This window comes from Babylonia areolata, chromosome 28 (assembly GCF_041734735.1).
Source record: "Babylonia areolata isolate BAREFJ2019XMU chromosome 28, ASM4173473v1, whole genome shotgun sequence".
Taxonomy (NCBI): Eukaryota; Metazoa; Mollusca; class Gastropoda; order Neogastropoda; family Buccinidae; genus Babylonia; species Babylonia areolata.
In genome coordinates this window covers 7,044,095-7,066,594 of record NC_134903.1, presented here as the reverse complement: position 1 = coordinate 7,066,594, position 22,500 = coordinate 7,044,095, and the positions used below count along the sequence as shown (strand labels likewise).

The 22,500-nt window shown below is 42.0% G+C and overlaps 1 protein-coding gene across 1 annotated transcript in view; it reads left to right on the top strand.

Annotated features, from left to right (window-relative positions):
* LOC143301908 (forkhead-associated domain-containing protein 1-like) overlaps window positions 1-22,500 on the top strand; it is an 88,362-nt gene that overhangs the window by 41,936 nt on the left and 23,926 nt on the right. The window contains exons 9-16 of the mRNA XM_076616351.1: window positions 9,007-9,093; window positions 11,015-11,101; window positions 12,806-13,018; window positions 13,515-13,751; window positions 14,226-14,475; window positions 16,301-16,489; window positions 18,977-19,104; window positions 20,112-20,228. Coding sequence (XP_076472466.1) covers window positions 9,007-9,093; window positions 11,015-11,101; window positions 12,806-13,018; window positions 13,515-13,751; window positions 14,226-14,475; window positions 16,301-16,489; window positions 18,977-19,104; window positions 20,112-20,228 — 1,308 coding nt within the window. The remainder of the gene's footprint in view (window positions 1-9,006; window positions 9,094-11,014; window positions 11,102-12,805; window positions 13,019-13,514; window positions 13,752-14,225; window positions 14,476-16,300; window positions 16,490-18,976; window positions 19,105-20,111; window positions 20,229-22,500) is intronic.

Here is a 22,500-nt window from a genome sequence, read left to right as displayed (position 1 = left end):
GTAAGTGTGTGTTAGTATGAACAAAGGCACGACTTGGCAGTACATACACAGAATACTGAATGCTTTATTTTTTGATAAGTGTGTCGGTATGAACAAAGGCACAACATGGCAATACATACACAAAATACTGAATGCTTCATTTTTGATAAGTGTGTCGGTATGAACAAAGGCACGACACTGCAATACATACACAGAATACTGAATGCTTTATTTTTGATAAGTGTGTCGGTATGAACAAAGGCATGACATGGCAATACATACACAGAATACTGAATGCTTAATTTTTGATAAGTGTGTCAGTATGAACAAAGGCATGACACCGCAATACATACACAGAATACTGAATGCTTTATTTTTGATAAGTGTGTCGGTATGAACAAAGGCACGACATGGCAATACATACACAGAATACTGAATGCTTTATTTTTGATAAGTGTGTCGGTATGAACAAAGGCACGACATGGCAATACATACACAGAATACTGAATGCTTTATTTTTGATAAGTGTAAATTAACCTTTGACCCCTATTGGCGCATGGAGATTTCAGAAAAGCGCACGATCAGGAACACAGCTTGGATCATGATTACGTTTGCATTGAAATGAGGGTTAACTTCCCTTCTTCTGCAGGAACATATCCTGTACAACATTGCAAGTCTTCTTCTTCTTCTTCTTCTTCTTCTGCGTTCGTGGGCTGTAACTCCCACGTTCACTCGTATGCACACGAGTGGGCTTTTACGTGTATGACTGTTTTTACCCGCCATATAGGCAGCCATACTCCACTTTCGGGGGTGTGCATGCTGGGAATGTTCTTGTTTCCATAACCCACCGAACGCTGACATGGATTACAGGATCTTTAACGTGCGTATTTGATCTTCTGCTCGCATATACACACGAAGGGGGTTCAGGCACTAGCAGGTCTGCACATATGTTGACCTGAGAGATGGTAAAAATCTCCACCCTTTACCCACCAGGCGCCGTCACCGTGATTCGAACCCGTGACCCTCAGATTGAAAGTCCAGCGCTTTAACCACTCGGCTATTGCACCCGTCGCAAGTCTTAATGAATTTAATTAAGTCTTAATGAATTTAATCAAGTCTAAAGAGAATCTGTTCGCTTGCAGAAAATAATTTTACAAAATCAGAATACAGACTTTGGACATACATATTTATCGGGTAACAAAAATTTTTTTTATGAATATCAGAAATGTTTGGAAATTCTGTAATAAAACGAAATTTGTCACCAACAGTATTCATGTCATATTTTGATACTGATATGTTATTATCTTGGAATTCCATTCCACCTCCCTGTTTAAAAGGTAAACAATGATAACTGCATTTAAATTTGATTCATGAAATTACGTTTGTAGGAGGCAGTTGACCAATATATTTTGCTCTCTTAAATTCCTGACATCTCCCCAAAGAAACACATCAACACTTCCTTGATAACTGCATTTAAATTTAGTTCATGAAATTACGTTTGTAGGAGGCAGTTGACCAATATATTTTTTCTCTCTTAAATTCCTGACATCTCCCCAAACAAACACATCTACACTTCCTATTCTTTTGCATTCCTTCTTTCTGCACTGCAGAAAGCATTGTCCTTTGAGCTTCTTCCTCTTCATTTACCTTATTGATCAGTAAATTAATCAATTTTTGTTTGTTGTTTATTGCTTCCTTTTTTTTCCCCTTGTTGATTGTGTCTTTTTTTGTTCACACTATTATTGGTTATTTACTTGAATTATATATTCTTCTTCTTCTGCGTTCGTGGGCTGCAACTCCCACGTTCACTCGTATATACACGAGTGGGCATTTACGTGTATGACCGTTTTTAACCTGCCATGTAGGCAGCCATACTCCACTTTCGGGGGTGTGCATGCTGGGTATGTTCTTGTTTCCATAACCACTGAACGCTGACATGGATTACAGGATCTTTAACGTGCATATTTGATCTTCTGCTTGCCGTTTTTACACAAAGGGGGTTCAGGCACTAGCAGGTCTGCACATATGTTGACCTGGGAGATGGTAAAAATCTCCACTCTTTACCCACCAGGCCGTAACCGTGGTTCGAACCCGGGACCCTCACATTGAAAGTCCAGTGCTTTAACCACTCAGCTGTTGCGCCCGTCGAATTATGTATAAAAAGATTTGTTTGTATGGTTGTTGTTGCTGTTTGTTTGTTTGTTGTTTTTTTCTTTATCAATTCAATGACTGTGTGTGTCGCTCTCTCTTATTCCTTTTGTTTTTTTATTCTTTTTCATTTAACCTTGATATGTCTACTTAATTGTAGATTATGTTAGATAAGATATTGTACAACTTGATTGTCTGTAAGTTCACACAAATTTGTCTTTTGGCTCAAGTACCTGCAACAATTAACATACATTCTTACATTCATTTGACAGTCTTTTAATCGATCGGATATTTAATTTGTTTATTTATTGATTTTATTATTGCACTTCTTTATTCATTTGGACATGGGATATTTAGCTAATTATAGTCACTTGTTCATTTAGTTGCCTTGTGATTAATCAGTTATTTGTTTGTTGATACATTTATTGATTGATTCACTTGTTTGTACATTTGCTTATTTGGTTTTGTTGTTGTTGTTTTTACACTTGTTTGATTTGAAGTGCACTGCATGCCGTGTGTATCCCTGGCTTTGATTATGAATGAACGTCATTTCTGTCATCATTGAACATGCGTTTGTATGAATTTCTAACGGACATGTGATTGTTCCTTATCCCTTTTGTACAGTCATGTGTGTGTGTTTGTGTGTGTGTGTGTGTGTGTGTGCGCGTGCATGTGTGTTTGTGTGTGTGTGTGTGTATGATAATTTCTAACAGACATGTGACTTTTCCTTATTCCTTTTGTACGGTCATGTGTGTTTGTGTGTGTGTGTGTTTGCGTGTGTATGATAATTTCTAACAGACATGTGACTGTTCCTTATTCCATTTGTACATGTGTGTGTGTGTGTATGTGTGCATGTGTGTGTGTGTGTGCGTGTGTGACTGTTCCTTATTTCTTTTGTACATGTGTGTGTGTGTGTGTGTGTTCTCTTGTGTGAGTATGCATGCATGAGTGGGTGCATACAGGTTCACTGAATGTGAACCATTTTATCCTTATTTTATTATTCTAGTCAGTGGTCTTTATCCTACGTACCTGACAACATTTTAGTGTATTTTAATGCATCAGTTTACTTATTTGTTTATTTATATTATTTCCTTTTAACGTTAATGTTTTTTTTGTTGTTGTTTTTTATACAAGCCAAGGATAGGCTTTGAAGGTTTGGCAAGAGCTCTGGGTTTATGAGTAGGTTGGGCTCCCTTTTTTGACTCACTTGTGTAAACAAAGTGAGTCTATTTTTTAACCCAGTGTTCGGTTGTCTGTGTGTGTCTGTGTGTCCGTGTGTCCGTGGTAAACTTTAACATTGACATTTTCTCTGCACATACTTTGTCAGTTGACACCAAATTAGGCATAAAAATAGGAAAAATTCAGTTCTTTCCAGTCATTTTGTTTAAAACAATATTGCACCTCTGTGATGGGCACAAAAAAAAAAGGAAGCCTAATTATATGCAAACTGCATTTACTGTTTATATTTTTGGTATTCTCTAAACTTGGCACTTTGATCTGATATTCTGACCCAACAACAAGAGCAGTCATTATTATCATTTTTTGTTCAAACAGGAACTTCTTTTGCTAAGCATGGAAGTTTTATTTATTTTGCAAACGTTTTGGTGCAGATAGTAAAAAAGGGAAATTACTCAGTAATTAATATTAGCTAGGGGACTTAATTCACTTTAAACTGATCTTTCTCATCTTAAACATTACATTTTGAAATTATACTCAATACATAAAAAGCTTGGATTTTTTTTGGATTTTTTAAGTGTATCACAAGTGAGTCCTGAAGGCCTTGTTCTTCTTTTTTTTTTTCTTTTTTCTTTTTTTTTAAAGGAGATCTGGTGTAGCTTATATGGATCAGTCAGTGCACATTGAAACCTTGTGGAAACTAAAACCTGAAACTCTCTCAACTCCTGTGTTTCCCTATGCATGATGTGATAAAGAGTTGAATGGTTGACTGGTGTTCCTATAGATACAGCTTTATATTGAATGATTGACTGGTGCTACTATAGATATGGCTTTATATTGAATGATTGAATGATTGACTGGTGTTCCTATAGATACAGCTTTATATTGAATGATTGACTGGTGTTCCTATAGATATGGCTTTATATTGAATGATTGACTGGTGTTCCTATAGATACGGCTTTATATTGAATGATTGATGTTTCTATAGATATGGCTTTATATTGAATGATTGACTGGTGTTCCTATAGATATGGCTTTATATTGAATGATTGACTGATTGACCGGTGTTCCTATAGATACGGCTTTATATTGAATGATTGACTGATGTTCTTATAGACATGGCTTGATATGAACTGTTGTGTGAACCTGGTGTGTGGTTGGTTTGTAGGAAGAGGAGTGTGTTGTGCTTTTTTTTCTTTCATGGCCAGTGTCCGGGGTTGGGGTGGTGTAATGTGTTTGTGTGAGTGACGGTGCATGTGTTATGTGTGTTGTATGTGGTGTTTTTATATATATGTATGCACATTGTGTTGGAGCACACACACACACACACACACACACACACACACACACACTCACGCACACGCACACACATGCGCACGCACGCACGCACACACACACACACACACACACACACACACACACACATATATATATATATATATATATGGATGGATGGATGTACATACATAGATTTATGTTTGAGTGTTTTGTTGGAAGTCCTTGTAGGGTTCTGCGTATGAGTTGTGAATGTGAATTTTAGTGTTTAAATGTACAATACAGTTGGGCATGTTTTTGTGGTTTTTTTTGCAATGGAAAGGCTCTGTATAACATTAAATTTCTATTAATATAATTACTGCACTTACCATTCATGAGTGTCGAGGTATGAGGTAGGCATTGCACTCGGTGAACAGTGGTATGAAAGGCAAGAGAGGTTTGCGGTCAGTGGTGTGACGATATGAACCACGCTGGGGGAACAGCGGCAGACGGGTGACTGCTCTGTGTGCAGATTGGACGTGTTGTGTTTGGCGTAGTTTGTAGTCTCCAGTGCTTTTGTGTGTGTAGTGTAAAAAAACAAACAAAAAAACACACCAAAAATGTGGGCTTTTATAATTGATTGATTGATGTGGATACTTATATAGCGCCTATCCTTGGTCAGAGACCAAGCTCTAAGCACTTTACATACACAGGGACATTTGCACCACAGGCTGCCTACCTGGGTAGAGCCGACTGACGGCTGCCACTGGGCGCTCATCATTCGTTTCCTGATTTCATAATTGTGACGATGATGGTTATGTTGCAAGCATGCATATATGTATATGTGTGTTTGGTTGAGAAGCAAGAAAAATGCATTTGAAGAATGTATGTATCACCTTTTCCCTCAGCAGTAAGTTCAATTGTGGCAGGTCCACTTCCTTTGAGTTAGCTGTGCTTGACTATGTGTGTATACATATGTATGTGTTACATAACTACATGCATGTAAATGAATGTGTATTGTGTGTGTGTGTGTGTGTTTATGTAAGTTTGTGCCTGCCTATGTGTGCGTATGTGTTAGGGTAGCTGTTAGATACACATGTATGTTAAAATGTATGTATGCGGGGTGTGTGTGTGTGTGTGTGTGTGTGTGTAGTCACATTTTGGTGTGTGTATGTAACATTGATGTAATGTTTTATGTTAACAAAAGCGTTTTTGTAAAGCACCTAGAACAGATTTCTGGATAGTGTGCTATATAAGTATCCATTATTATTATTATTATTATTATTGTGTGTGTGTGCGTGTGTGCGCAGACATCTACATCATATAGAAACTTAACAATATAAGTATGATGTATCTGTGAAAATGGAAATGAAGGGGATAACTTGAAGAAAATGTGCATTTGACACACAGATGGTTCAGAGCAAAAATCTGTGACAGACATTACATGGGAGCAGTTTTACATGATCTCATGTCACAGTTTGGATTAATGTGAAAGTGTGCAACGAAAGAAGAAGGAAAATGAATGAAAATAACATGAAGGTAAAAATAAATAATAATAATAATAATAATGATAAAAAGGAGAGAAGGAAAAAGGAAGAACTCCAGGAACAGAGAAATCTTTCTTCCTCCCATTGGCATTAGGCATTGTATTTACATAAAGCTGCTCACTTAAAGATACATGGTTATGTCATGATTAGCTACCAAAGCTGCTCACATAGAGATACATGGTTATGTCATGATTAGCTACCAAAGCTGCTCTCTTAAAGATACATGGTTATGTCATGATTAACTACCAAAGCTGGTCACTTAAAGATACATGGTTATGTCATGATTAGCTACCAAAGCTGCTCACTTAAAGTATACATGGTTATGTCATGATTAACTACCAAAGCTGCTCACTTAAAGATACATGGTTATGTCATGATTAACTACCAAAGCTGCTCACATAGAGATACATGGTTATGTCATGATTAGCTACCAAAGCTGCTCTCTTAAAGATACATGGTTATGTCATGATTAACTACCAAAGCTGGTCACTTAAAAAGATACATGGTTATGTCCTGATTAACTTCCAAAGCTGCTCACTTAAAGATACATGGTTATGTCATCCTGTCAAAGCTGGTCACATAAATTATACATGGTTATGTCATGATTAACTACCAAAGCTGCTCACATAGAGATACATGGTTATGTCATGATTAGCTACCAAAGCTGCTCACATAAAGTATACATGGTTATGTCATGATTAACTACCAAAGCTGGTCACTTAAAGATACATGGTTATGTCATGATTAACTACCAAAGCTGCTCACTTAAAGATACATGGTTATGTCATGATTAACTACCAAAGCTGCTCACATAGAGATACATGGTTATGTCATGATTAGCTACCAAAGCTGCTCTCTTAAAGATACATGGTTATGTCATGATTAACTACCAAAGCTGGTCACTTAAAAAGATACATGGTTATGTCCTGATTAACTTCCAAAGCTGCTCACTTAAAGATACATGGTTATGTCATCCTGTCAAAGCTGGTCACATAAATTATACATGGTTATGTCATGATTAACTACCAAAGCTGTTCACTTAAAGATACATGGTTATGTCATGATTAGCTACCAAAGTTGTTCACTTAAAGATACATGGTTATGTCATGATTAACTACCAAAGCTGCTCACTTAAAGATACATGGTTATGTCATCCTGTCAAAGCTGGTCACATAAATTATACATGGTTATGTCATGATTAACTACCAAAGCTGTTCACTTAAAGATACATGGTTATGTCATGATTAGCTACCAAAGCTGCTCACTTAAAGATACATGGTTATGTCATGATTAACTACCAAAGCTGTTCACTTAAAGATACATGGTTATGTCATGATTAGCTACCAAAGCTGCTTACATAAATTATACATGGTTATGCCATGATTAACTACCAAAGCTGGTCACATAAATATACATGGTTATGCCATGATTAACTACCAAAGCTGGTCACTTAAAGATACATGGTTATGTCATGATTAACTACCAAAGTTGCTCACTTAAAGATACATGGTTATGTCATCCTGTCAAAGCTGGTCACTTAAAGATACATGGTTATGTCATTCTGTCAAAGCTGTTCACTTAAAGATACATGGTTATGTCACCCTGTCAAAGCTGCTCACTTAAAGATACATGGTTTTGTCATGATTAACTACCAAAGCTGCTCACTTAAAGATATATGGTTATGTCATGATTAACTACGAAAGTTGTTCACTTAAAGATACATGGTTATGTGATGATTAGCTACCAAAGCTGCTCACATAAATTATACATGGTTATGTCATGATTAACCACCAAATCTGCTTGCATAGAGATACATGGTTACGTCATGATTAACCACCAAAACTGGTCACTTAAAGATACATGGTTATGTCATGATTAACTACCAAAGCTGGTCACTTAAAGATACATGGTTATGTCATGATTAACCACCAAAGCTGGTCACTTAAAGATACATGGTTATGTCATGATTAACTACCAAAGCTGGCCACTTAAAGATACATGGTTGTGTCATGATTAACCACCAAAGCTGGTCACTTAAAGATACATGGTTATGTCATGATTAACTACCAAAGCTGGTCACTTAAATATATATGGTTATGTCATGATTAACTACGAAAGTTGTTCACTTAAAGATACATGGTTATGTCATCCTGTCAAAGCTGCTCACTTAAAGATACATGGTTTTGTCATGATTAACTACCAAAGCTGCTCACTTAAAGATACATGGTTATGTCATGATTAACTACCAAAGCTGCTCACTTAAAGATACATGGTTATGTCATGATTAACTACCAAAGCTGCTCACTTAAAGATACATGGTTATGTCATGATTAACTACCAAAGCTGCTCACTTAAAGATACATGGTTATGTCATGATTAGCTACCAAAGCTGCTCACTTAAAGATACATGGTTATGTCATGATTAACTACCAAAGCTGCTCACTTAAAGATACATGGTTATGTCATCCTGTCAAAGCTGGTCACTTAAAGATACATGGTTATGTCATCCTTTCAAAGCTGCTCACTTAAAGATACATGGTTTTGTCATGATTAACTACCAAAGCTGCTCACTTAAAGATACATGGTTATGTCATGATTAAACTACCATAGCTGTTCACTTAAAGATACATGGTTATGTCATGATTAACTACCAAAGCTGCTCACATAAATTATACATGGTTATGTCATGATTAACCACCAAATCTGCTTGCATAGAGATACATGGTTACGTCATGATTAACCACTAAAGCTAGTCACTTAAAGATACATGGTTATGTCATGATTAACTACCAAAGCTGCTCACTTAAAGATACATGGTTATGTCATGATTAACTACCATAGTTCCAAGATGCAGGTTGTGGTCAAGGCTGGACGTATGGCTGTCTGTCTGTCTGTCCTTCAGGAGAGTACCATCAACAAACTGACCCGGGAGATCGAGGCCCTGAAGAAGGACGTCAGAGAGAGGGACAAGCTTCTGGCTGACGCCAATGTAAAGGTTTCAGTTCAACCCTCCCCCCCCCCCTTTTTTTTTTTTTTTCAACTTGTTTTCATTCAGTTCACAAGTACAAGGTGGTAAACAATAATGTTCATTTGGCTTTTTTTTGCTTTTTTTTTATAATAGAAAAGAAAAAACCCAAAAATAAAGATAATTCAACATATAAATTGGAAAAAGGGGTAATGCAAACACATTCAGGGTCGGCGACTAAACCGGCACTCCCACCGCTCTCGTGCGGGACTGGTGAGGCGGGTGGCTAGACACCCTTATGGAATTAAAAACGAGATCCATAAAAGGGCGTCGGCTCAGGAGAGCCACCAACGGCCATCTAGCTCCACCGTGCTGTGTGCATGCCACACGCAGTTGGCCCCCGGGGTGTGTCTACCCATGCATGTGAAGTCTGGATCTGGCAGAATCTGCGGAAGAAACCTATGTATGTATGGAGAAAGAAAGACAAACAATGAAAACAGAAACAACGGGCGCAATAGCCGAGTGGTTAAAGTGTTGGACTGTCAATCTGAGGGTCCCGGGTTCGAATCACGGTGACGGCGCCTGGCGGGTGAAGGGTGGAGATTTTTACGATCTCCCAGGTCAACATATGTGCAGACCTGCTAGTGCCTGAACCTCCTTCGTGTGTATATGCAAGCAGAAGATCAAATACGCACGTTAAAGATCCTATAATCCATGTCAGCGTTCGGTGGGCTATGGAAACAAGAACATACCCAGCACGCACACCCCCGAAAACGGAGTATGGCTGCCTACATGGCAGGGTAAAAACGGTCATACACGTAAAAGCCCATTCGTGTGCATACGAGTGAACGTGGGAGTTGCAGCCCATGAATGCAGAAGAAGAAGAAGAAAACAGAAACAGACTAAACAAAAAAAAAAGAGAAAGGTTTAAACAATTGGAGTGAGCTTAAACGTATGTACAAAATAGAAGAATATATAGCACGAATGAATTTATGGTATTCTGGTTCTCAGAACACATGGGTACCAATGTTCTTGGAGTAATCGCTTACTTCCACTCGGCTGCCTGACAAAGAATCTTCGTTGCTGATGTATATTTTTATATATGTGTGTATATGTATATGTATGTGTTTATTAGCGATGGTTGATACACATCTTTATTACACAATCCTTACACAGTGTTTGTGTACAGAAAAAAACAACAACTTTTTTTTCCTTTTTCTTTTATTTTCAACCATGCTATAGCATATCCTCAAGACCCCATCTTCCACTGAAAATGAAGTATTATGACTGCATTCAGTGTGTTAACCTATTTTGTGTAATCAAGTTTCTTTACTTGTGTAGTCTTTTTCTACTTTTTGAATATCACACATGATTACGTCCAAACCTTGCATCCCTTTCCATCCACACACACACACATACACACACACACATGCACACATGCACACCTACACACACACACCTAGACACACACACACACACACACACACACACACACACACACATACATATATACAAACACACATACATATATACACACACACACACCCACACACCTACACACACACACACACACACACACACACACCTACACACACACATCTACACACACACACACACACACACACACACACACACACACACCTACACAGAACACAAACAACACACACACAAACACACACACACACACACACACACACACAAACAACACAAACAGCACACACAACACAAACAACACACACACACACACACACACACACAACACACACACACACACACACAACACAAACAACACACACACACACACAACACAAACAACACACACAACACAAACAACACACACACACACAACACAAACACACACACACACACACACACACACACACACACACACAACACACACACAAAGTCTCTCACACACACACACATTGCCCTGTGCCGACGACAGGTGACCAAAATCCGTGAGGCGTCCAGCACCACCAAGCTAGGGGAGGAGAGAGACGCCCGGGAGAAGGAGCTGATCAGCTTGAGACAGGTCAGTTCTCAGTGTGGCGATTACATGGGTCAGTCAGGTCTACGGGTCAGTTCTGTACCTGTGTGGTGATTACATGGGTCAGTTCTGTGTCTGTGTGGTGATTACACGGGTCAGTTCTGTGTCTGTGTGGTGATTACACGGGTCAGTCAGGTCTACGGGTCAGTTCTGTACCTGTGTGGTGATTACACGGGTCAGTTCTGTACCTGTGTGGTGATTACACGGGTCAGTTCTGTACCTGTGTGGTGATTACATGGGTCAGTTCTGTGTCTGTGTGGTGTTTACATGGGTCAGTTCTGTACCTGTGTGGTGATTACATGGGTCAGTTCTGTACCTGTGTGGTGATTACATGGGTCAGTTCTGTACCTGTGTGGTGATTACATGGGTCAGTTCTGTACCTGTGTGGTGTTTACATGGGTCAGTTCTGTACCTGTGTGGTGATTACATGGGTCAGTTCTGTACCTGTGTGGTGATTACATGGGTCAGTTCTGTACCTGTGTGGTGATTACATGGGTCAGTTCTGTACCTGTGTGGTGATTACATGGGTCAGTTCTGTGTCTGTGTGGTGATTACATGGGTCAGTTCTGTACCTGTGTGGTGATTACATGGGTCAGTTCTGTGTCTGTGTGGTGTTTACATGGGTCAGTTCTGTACCTGTGTGGTGATTACATGGGTCAGTTCTGTGTCTGTGTGGTGATTACATGGGTCAGTTCTGTGTCTGTGTGGTGATTACATGGGTCAGTTCTGTACCTGTGTGGTGATTACATGGGTCAGTTCTGTGCCTGTGTGGTGATTACATGGGTCAGTTCTGTGGGTCAGTTCTGTACCTGTGTGGTGATTACATGGGTCAGTTCTGTGTCTGTGTGGTGATTACATGGGTCAGTTCTGTACCTGTGTGGTGATTACACGGGTCAGTTCTGTACCTGTGTGGTGATTACATGGGTTAGTTCTGTACCTGTGGTGATTACACGGGTCAGTTCTGTACCTGTGTTGTGATTACATGGGTCAGTTCTGTACCTGTGTTGTGATTACACGGGTCAGTTCTGTGTCTGTGTGGTGATTACACGGGTCAGTTCTGTACCTGTGTTGTGATTACATGGGTCAGTTCTGTGTCTGTGTGGTGATTACATGGGTCAGTTCTGTACCTGTGTGGTGATTACACGGGTCAGTTCTGTACCTGTGTGGTGATTACATGGGTCAGTTCTGTACCTGTGTGGTGATTACACGGGTCAGTTATGTACCTGTGTGGTGATTACACGGGTCAGTTATGTATTTGTGTGGTGATTACTCTAAACTGGAGAAACTGAAGACAAGGAAGAGGCAGGGAAGGGAGACTGTATTGGGAAGAGGTGGGTTTTAAGACCAGACTTGAAAAAGCTGAGTGCGGAGACTTGATGAAGGGAAAGAGGAAGTTCATTCCATATGCAAGGTCCAGAGACAGAGAAAGAACGGCGGCCAACAGTGGGGTGTTTGAACCTGGGTGTGCATAAACAGAGCGGATCGGAAGCCGATCGTAGTGAGCGAGATGGAGTGTAGAAGTGAAGGCAGCCACAGAGACAGGAAGGGGCAGATTTTGTGAATAGATTTATAACATAGAGTGCTGATCTTGCACTTTATTCTGTGTGAGACAGGGAGCCAATGGAGACGAATAACAACAACAAAAACAATGATAATAATAATAATCAATGATTGTTTTATTTCCGACAGAGGTTCAAGGGGGCGGAGAGCAAGATATCGGAGCAGTTCAACGCCATCAGCAGCCTGAAGGAGGAGGCGGAGACGCTGCAGCGCCACCTACAGGCCGAGAAAGAGGCCAGCAGCCAGGCGCGGGCAGCCGCCGAGGAAACGGAGGCCAAGCTGCAAGACTCCCAGAAAGCGGAGGAGGCCGCCAGAGCTGAGACAGAGAATGCTGTGAAGGCGGTGAGAGTGAGGAGAGAAGTGGTGTGTGAGACATCAAGTGTTTGTGTGTGTGTGGAGGGGGGTGCAAGGGATCGGGTGGGTGGGGTGATGTGTGTGTGTGAGGGGGGAAGGGGGGGTTAGGAGGGTGTGGGATTAACGTTTTGAACAGTTTTTGAAAAATAATGATGATGATAATAATAATGACAGTGATAATGATGCTGATGATGAGAACGACAGTAATAATAATGATGATGATAAGAATAATGATGGTAACAATAATAGTAATATAAAAAAAAAGGTATTATAATATTAATAATCATTATGATGGTGATATTGATAATGATGATGGTGATAATGATAATAATGATAATTATTATAATAATAATTAATGAATAATAGTCATAATAATAGTAATAGCAAAATAATAATAATAATAATAATAATAATAATAATAATAAACACTCCCTGCCCCCCCCTCCCCACCGCCCCACCCCACCCCCGACCTCTCCATCAACAGCTTCAAGAGTTCCGGAACCGCATGCTGGAGACGCTGACGGCGGCGGCGGCGGTGGAGGAAGGGGGCGAGCCGAGCGACGAGCAGCTGGCGGAGACCCTGCACACACTGCTCCAGGACCGCCTGACCCTGTCCGACAAGGTCAAGGCCATCTCCAAGGACGCCACGGAGGCCGCAGCGACCCTGGACCGGTGGAAGGCCGAGGGCGAGAAGCTGCGAGCGGCTCTGCAGGAATGCACGGTAAAAAAACAAACAAAAAAAAACAACCGGGTGTGTGTGTGTGTGTGTGTGTGTGCATGGCATGCATGCGTGCGTGCATGTTTTTTTGCTACATGTGCGTGTGCTCTTTATTTCTTTCGTTCCCTATATTCCCTTCCCCTCCCCTGCTACACACACACAGACATACATACACACAGACTTTTTCCTTCTTCCCCCTACACAGACGTACGCACATTCACACACACACACACACACACACTCTCTCTCTCTCTCTCTCTCTCTCTCTCACACACACACACAGGTGCACACATGCACAACTACCACCACCTTCCAATCATCCCCCTAACCCCTCCGCACCCCTCCTCACACACACACACACACACACACACTACTCCCTTCCCCCAACCCCCCTCCCCCTGCCCCCCCGACCCCCGCCCCCCCCCCCTTCCACACACACACACATCATTAACCGACAATCCACACTCACGTCCCCAGGACGGCGTAAAGGAGAAAGGCAGGCTGAGCAGCCCTCTGTCCGAGGCCGTCAGCGCTGTGCAGTCTCTCTCCGTGAACGGTGACGACGACGACGACAACAGCAGCGGCGACAACACACACAGCAAGAGTGCGGCTCTGGCCTGGGTTCGAGACCTGGTGGCCGACATCCTCATATCGGAGCTGCAGTGGCAGACAGGCATCGAGGACGCCCTGGAGAAGTGTGGTGTGCAGTGCGGCGATTCCTCTGAAGGTACCCCCGCTGCAGCAGACGTGTTTCTTAATAATAATAATAATAATGGTATTTATATAGCGCTGAATCTTGTGCAGAGACAGATCAAAGCGCTTTCGCACCAGTCATTCACACGCACATGCGTAACTCTAAAACTGTAGAAACTAAAGACAAGGAAGAGGCAGGCAAGGGTGGCTATTTTGGGAAGAGGTGGGTTTTAAGGCCAGACTTGAAATAGCTGAGTGTGGAGACTTGACAAAGGGAAAGAGGAAGTTCATTCCAATCGCAAAGTCCAGAGACAGAGAAAGAATGGCGGCCAACAGTCTTCTTCTTCGTTTGTGGGCTGCAACTCCCACGTCCACTCGTATGCATACAGGTGGGCTTTTATGTGTATTTTTTCACCCCCCACCATGTTGGCAGCCATTCTCCGTTTTCGGGGTGTGCATGCTGGGATATGTCCTTTGTTTCCGTAACCCACTGAATGCTGACATGGATCACAGGATCTTTAACGCATGTATTTGATCTTTTGCTTGCCGTATACACACAAAGGGAGTTCAGGCACAAGCAGGTCTGCACATGTGTTGACCTGGGAGATGGGGGGGAAAAAATCTCCACCCTTTACCCAGCAGGCGCTGTTACCGAGATTCAAACCCGGGATTCCTCAGATCGAGAGTCCACCGCGTTAACCACTCGGTTGTTGCGCCCATCAGACTGTTTGTTTTGATTTGTATGCGACGGGCGCAATAGCCGAGTGGTTAAAGCGTTGGACTGTCAATCTGAGGGTCCCGGGTTCGAATCACAGTGACGGCGCCTGGTGGGTAAAGGGTGGAGATTTTTACGATCTCCCAGGTCAACATATGTGCAGACCTGCTAGTGCCTGAACCCCCTTCGTGTGTATATGCAAGCAGAAGATCAAATACGCACGTTAAAGATCCTGTAATCCATGTCAGCGTTCGGTGGGTTATGGAAACAAGAACATACCCAGCATGCACACCCCCGAAAACGGAGTATGGCTGCCTACATGGCGGGGTAAAAACGGTCATACACGTAAAAGCCCACTCGTGTGCATACGAGTGAACGCAGAAGAAGAAGAAGAAGAAGATTTGTATGCATTTGTGATCGTTTTGGTGTGGGTTTCTTGTGCGTGTGTGGGATGCCTGGTTCCTTGGTGTGTATTTTTGACTGTGGTAAATGTGGTGGATTTGATGTGATTTGTGCCTGTGTTATTTGAGAGCCAAGTCTCTAACTTATAAGATATGACTTAGTATCCCTGTCTCACAGACTAAAGCAACCAACTCTCAAACTGATAAGATTTGTATTTGCATTTGTATTTCTTTTTATCACTACAGATTTCTCTGTGTGAAATTTTGGGCTGCTGTCCCCAGGTAGAGCGCTTCGCAACACTACAGCGCCACCCTTTTTTTTTTTCTTTTTTTTGTTGCATTTTTTCCCTGCGTGCAGCTTTATTTGTTTTTCCTATTGAAGTGGATTTTTTTTCTCAGAATTTTGCCAGGAACAACCCTTTTTTTGCCTTGGGTTCTTTTACCTGCGCTAAGTGCAAGCTAGCACATGGGACCTCGGTTTATCGTCTCATCTGAATTACTAGTGTCCAGACCACCACTCAAGGTCTAGTGGAGGGGGAGAAAATATCGGTGGCTGAGCCGTGATTCGAACCAGTGTGCTCAGATTCTGTCGCTTCCTAGGCGGACGCGTTAGCTCTAGGCAATCACTCCACTTATGACTCAGTATCCCTGTCTCACAGACTGAAGCAGCCATTTTTCTCTCTGTTTCCCTTCACACACACACACACACACACACACACACACACACACACACACACACACAGCCCCGGGTCACCACATAGAACTGCTACTGGCCAAGTGGGAGTCGTCGCTCAGCGAGAAGGAGCACCTGACCTCGCAGGTCGCGGAGATGGAGCAGCGCCACCTGGAAGAGGTCAAGGTCACCGCCGACACCCTGCGGCAACAGCTGGAGGGCGAGATGGCCGACGCGGTGGAGAACGCTCGACTGGAAGGTGGGTGTGGGTGGGTGAAGTGGTTCAGGGATAGGGGGGTGGAGGGGGGATGAGGGAGGAGATGGTGGATGAGGGGGGAGGTGTGGGATGAGGGGGGTGGTGTGGGATGAGGGAGGAGGTGGTGGATGAGGGTGGGGGTGGAGTTTGGAGGATGAGGGGGAAGGTGGGGGATTGCAATTACTTAATGTTTTCATGATGTAATTTTTCTATAATGACTTGTGTCAGTTGTGCAAAGTCCTGTTGATAATGATGAATGTTTCAATGAGAGAAATATTACTTTCAATACTTTCCCTACTACTGTATTTTGAGTGTACTCTACTACCGTTATTGTAAATGTTCCCAGCTACAAAATTTTGATATTCCCTACCACCGTATCTTAAATGTTCCCTACTAATGCATTTTAGATGTTCCCTACTACAGTATTTTGAATGTACCCTTCTACCATATTTTAGATGTTCCTTGCTACCGTATTTTTAATGTACCCTACTACCGTATTTTGAATGTACCCTACTACTGTATTTTAGATGTTTCCTATTACCGAATTTTGAATGTACCCTACTACCATATTCCCTATTACCATGTTTTAAATGTTCCTATATTTTAAATGTACCCTACTTCCATATTTTGAATATACCCTACTGCCGTATTTTAAAATAAATGGGAAAAAAATTTGATATTGAAAAATAAAGAAATGTACCCTACTACTGTATTTTAGATGTTTCCTATTACCGAATTTTGAATGTACCCTACTACCATATTCCCTTCTACCATATTTTAAATGTTCCTATATTTTAAATGTACCCTACTTCCATATTTTGAATGTACCCTACTGCCATATTTTGAATAAATGTGAGAAAAAAAAAGATTTTGAAAAATAAAGAAATGTACCCTCCTACTGTATTTTAGATGTTTCATATTACTGAATTTTGAATGTACCTTACTACCATATTCCCTACTACCATATTTTAAATGTTCCTATATTTTAAATGTACTCTACTTCCATATTTTGAATGTACCCTACTGCCATATTTTAAATAAATAGGAAAAAATTGATATGGGAAAATACAGAAATGTATCCTACTACCATATTTTTGATGTTTCCTATTACTGAATTTTGAATGTACCCTACTACCTTATTCCCTACTACCATATTATAAATGTTCCTATATTTTAAATGTACCCTACTTCCATATTTTGAATGTATTCCTATACTTTAAATGTACCCTACTTCCATATTTTGAATGAATGGGGAAACAAATTTGATATTGAAAAATTTTTTAAATGTACCCTACTGCCATATTTTGAAAGTATTCCTATATTTTAAATGAACCCTACTTCCATATTTTGAATGTACCCTACTGCCATATTTTAAATAAATGGGGAAAAAAAATGATATACAAAAATAAAGAAATGTACCATACTGCCATATTTTAAATAAATGGGAAAAAAATTTTCATATTGAAAAATATATTAAAAAAATGTACCCTACCAGCCGCCGTGGCAAAGTGGTTAGCGTCGCGGACTGACGGCTGGGAGGACGCGGGTTCGAATCCCAGCGGAGGTGGGTTTTTCGGCCCGTGGCCAGCTCCTACCCAGAGTTGAGTGTGCTGTGGGCTTAAATGGGGAGACTGGGACCACACAGTCGAGTGTCATCCACTTCAAGGATGCGTCTTTGGGTGTGTTGCTCTAATTACTTGACCAACACTGCAAGTGTCTGTATCTCTCGGGCCTGGTTAACGCCGGGATATCATTATGACAGGAAGCGTAGAGTACAGCCTTGTCACGCAGTCCCAAACCAAAATGGACCTCCATAGCAACATCGTCATCATCATCGTCATCCTCCTCCTCCTTCATCGTCATCAATATAAACAAAATAGTCTCAAAGTCTGTGGCCTTTCATGCCCTGCTCTCATGGTGACCTCAGTTTCGATACCCCTCCACTTCTGTGCTTGGGGTGAGTCCTGTCAATGTCGTCAGTATCGGCGGATTCGTCGGGGGCTGTTGTTTGAGGGACGTGGTGGCGGTCTCCACTCTGGGAGGGACGCTCACTCAGTCTGGCTCCGCGACTAAGCCATTATTGTCGTTAGTAGGGGGCTTAGTAGGTGGTGTCCTAAGTACGTAAAATCAGAACAGGCACCACTGAACACCACCGAAGTGACTCAGCAGCAGTGCAGGGTCTCCTCTGGTGTGTGGCCTCCAGGCGACCTAACATCGATGGTTCCCTGTGGACTGCCGACGCTGGAACTGCGACGGATGAACCCGGGTGTGGCCGTGTATGGGGGAATCTAAATGAGCGGCGTGGGAGTAATGCCACTGAAACGGTGCAGATGATGGGGCAGCAAAAAAAAAAAAAAAAAAAAAAAAAAAAAAAAAATGTACCCTACCGCTATATTTTAAATAAAGGGGGAAGGAATTTTGATATAGAAAAAAAAAAACAAAAAAAAAAAAAAACCAGAAAGCGATACAACGTTGGTGTGTGTTCCCCAGGGGAGGAGAGGGCAAGGAGAGCGGTGGAAGAGGTGCAGGCAGCGGAGGCGGAGAAGCTGCAGACGGCCGTGTCAGAGGAACAGCAGCGTGTGGCTGAGCTGGAAACCACTCTGGAGGAGCTGAGACAGGTGAGGGGGTGTGGGGGAGTGGGGGGGGGGGGTTGTGTGGGGGGGATTGGGCTTGGGATTCTTCTTCTTTTTCTTCTTCTTCGTTCGTGGGCTGCAACTCCCATGTTCACTCGTATGTACACGAGTTGGCTTTTACGTGTATGACCGTTTTTGCCTCGCCATGTTGGCAGCCACACTCCATTTTTGGGGGTGTGCATGCTGGGTATTTCTTGTGTCCGTAACCCACGAACGCTGACATGGATTACAGGGTCTTGATCTTCTGCGTGTATATATACACACGAAGGGGGTTCAGGCACTAAGCAGGTCTGCACAAATGTTGACCTGGGAGATCGGGGAAAATCTCCACCCTTTACCCATCAGGTGCCGTTAGCGAGATTCAAACCTAGGACCCTCCGATTGAAAGTCCAACACATTAACCACTTGGCTACTGCGCTCATCAGGGATAACTTCTTCCCTGTACCGTATTCTAAATGTTCCCTACTGTACCATAGTTTATTTGATCATGGTTGTGTTGCAGGTGATGTCGGAGCAGAAGGAGGCGGAGAGAGAGAGAGAAATATATAGTTTATTTGATCATGGTTGTGTTTTGAGGTGATGTCAGAGCAGAAGGAGGCGGAGAGGGAGAGAAATATATAGTTTATTTGATCATGGTTGTGTTTTGAGGTGATGTCGAAGAAGGAGACAGAGAGAGGGAAATAAATAGTTTATTTGATCATGGTTGTGATTCAGGTGATATCGGAGCTGAAGGAGGCACAGAGAGAGAAATATATAGTTTATTTGATCATGGTTGTGTTTTGAGGTGATGTCAGAGCAGAAGGAGGCGGAGAGAGAGAGAAATATACAGTTTATTTGATCATGGTTGTGTTGCAGGTGATGTCAAAGAAGGAAACGGAGAGAGGGATATAAATAGTTTTTTTGATCATGGTTGTGTTGTAGGTGATGTCGGAGCAGAAGGAGGCGGAGAGAGAGAGAAATATATAGTTTATTTGATCATTGTTGTGATTCAGGTGATGTCGGAGCAGAAGGAGGCGGAGAGAGAGAGGCTGGAGGAGAGCTCCGTCCTGGTGACACAGCTGGAGAACTACAAGCTGCTGGAGCTGGAGCTGAAAGAGCAGCTTGTGCAGGTCACTGTCTTCTGCTGCTGTGTTGTGTCATGCCGTGTTGTGTTGCATCGTGTTGTGTTGTGTTGTGTCATGTTGCATCATGTTGTGTTGTGTTGCATCGTGTTGTGTTGCATTGTGTTGTGTTGTGTTGCATTGTGTTGTGTTGTGTTGCATCGTGTTGTGTTGCATTGTGTTGTGTCGTGTTGCATCATGTCATGTTGCATCATGTTGTGTTGTGTTGCATCGTGTTGTGTTGCATTGTGTTGCGTCGTGTTGTGTTGTGTTGCATCGTGTTGTGTTGTGTTGCATCGTGTTGTGTTGTGTTGTGTCGTGTTGTGTTGCGTCATGTTGTGTCGTGTTGCATCGTGTTGTGTTGTGTTGTATTGTGTCGTGTTGCATCGTGTTGTGTTGTGTTGCATTGTGTTGTGTCATGTTGTGTTGTGTTGTGTCATGTTGCATCGTGTTGTGTCGTGTTGCATTGTGTTGTGTCGTGTTGCATCGTGTTGTGTCGTGTTGCATCGTGTCGTGTTGTGTTGTGTTGTGTCATGTTGCATCGTGTTGTGTTGTGTTGCATTGTGTTGTGTCATGTTGCATCGTGTTGTGTTGTGTTGCATCGTGTTGTGTTGTGTTGCATCGTGTCGTGTCGTGTTGCATCGTGTCGTGTCGTGTTGCATCGTGCCGTGTTGTGTTGCATCGTGTTGTATCGTGTCATGTTGCGTTGTGTTACAGCTATATAGCTATCATCTAACAAGGCATGAAAAAGCAAATATCCATTGAACAAAGACATTCTTGGGCGGGGGTCGAGGAGGGGGTTGGGGGGGGGGGACTCGCTCAGCCTGGCTCTGTGACTAAGCAGTTATTATCATCAGTATGTAGCATAGTAGGTGGTATATCCTTATTGTATTTCTCTTTTTGTCACAACAGATTTCTCTCTGTGTGAAATTCGGGCTGCTCTCCCCAGGGAGAGCGTGTCGTTACACTGAGAGCGCCACCCATTGTTTTCTTTTTTTTCCCTGCGTGCAGTTTTATTTGTTTTTCCTATCGAAGTTGATTTTTCTACAGAATTTTGCCAGGGACAACCATTTGTTGCCGTGGGTTCTTTTACATGTGCTAGGTGTATGCTGCACATGGGACCTCTGTTTATCGTTTCATCTGAATGACTAGTGTCCAGATCACCACTCAAGGTCTAGTGGAAGGGGAGAAAATAGTGACGTCGGAGCTGTGATTCGAACCAGCGCGCTCAGATTATCTCGCTTCCTGGGCGGACGTGTTACCTCTAGGCCATCACTAAATCAGAACAGGTAGGAGTGAATGCCACCAAAAGTGACTCGGCAGCATTGCAGGTTCTCCTCTGGTGTGTGGCCTCCTGGTGACCTACATCAGTAGTTGAAACTGGTACTGCAACAGACAAAACCGTGGCATGGCCGTGTACGGGGGATTCGAAATGAGCAGCATCAGTATAACACCACTGAAACACTGCAGATAATGGGGCAGAAAAAGAAACAAGAGAGGCAAGGCCTTCAAGACTCACTTGTGGCAAATTAAGTCCCCTAGCATTAATTACAGAGTAATTTCCCTTTTTTACTATCTGCACCAAAACGTTTGCAAAATAAATAAAACTTCCATGCTTAGCAAAAGAAGTTCCTGTTTGAACAAAAAAAATGATAATAATGACTGCTCTTGTTGTTGTGTCAGAATATCAGATCAAAGTGCCAAGTTTAGAGAATACAAAAAATATAAATATAACAGTAAATGCAGTTTGCATATAATTAGGCTTCTTTTTTTTTCTTTTTTTTTTTTTTTTTTTCTTTTTTTTTGTGCCCATCCCAGAGGTGCAATATTGTTTTAAACAAGATGACTGGAAAGAACTGAATTTTTCCTATTTTTATGCCTAATTTGGTGTCAACTGACAAAGTCTTTGCAGAGAAAATAGCAATGTTAAAGTTTACCACGGACACACAGACACACACACACACACACACACACACACACAACCAAACACCGGGTTAAAACATAGACTCACTTTGTTTACACAAGTGAGTCAAAAATGAATAAAAAAGAAAGTAACTGACAGAGATGTGTGTGTGTGTTGGAGTGAGAGAGTATGAATGTGTGTGCATGTTTGTGTGTATGCATCTGATCACTTGTCCGTGTGTGTGTGTGTGTGTATTCATGTGTGCATGTTTGTGTGAATGTGTGTATGAGTGTGTTTGTATGTATGTGCACATGTGTGTGTGTGTGTGAATGTGTGTGTGTGCCCGTGAGTGTGTGCCTATGTGTGTGCGTATGTGTG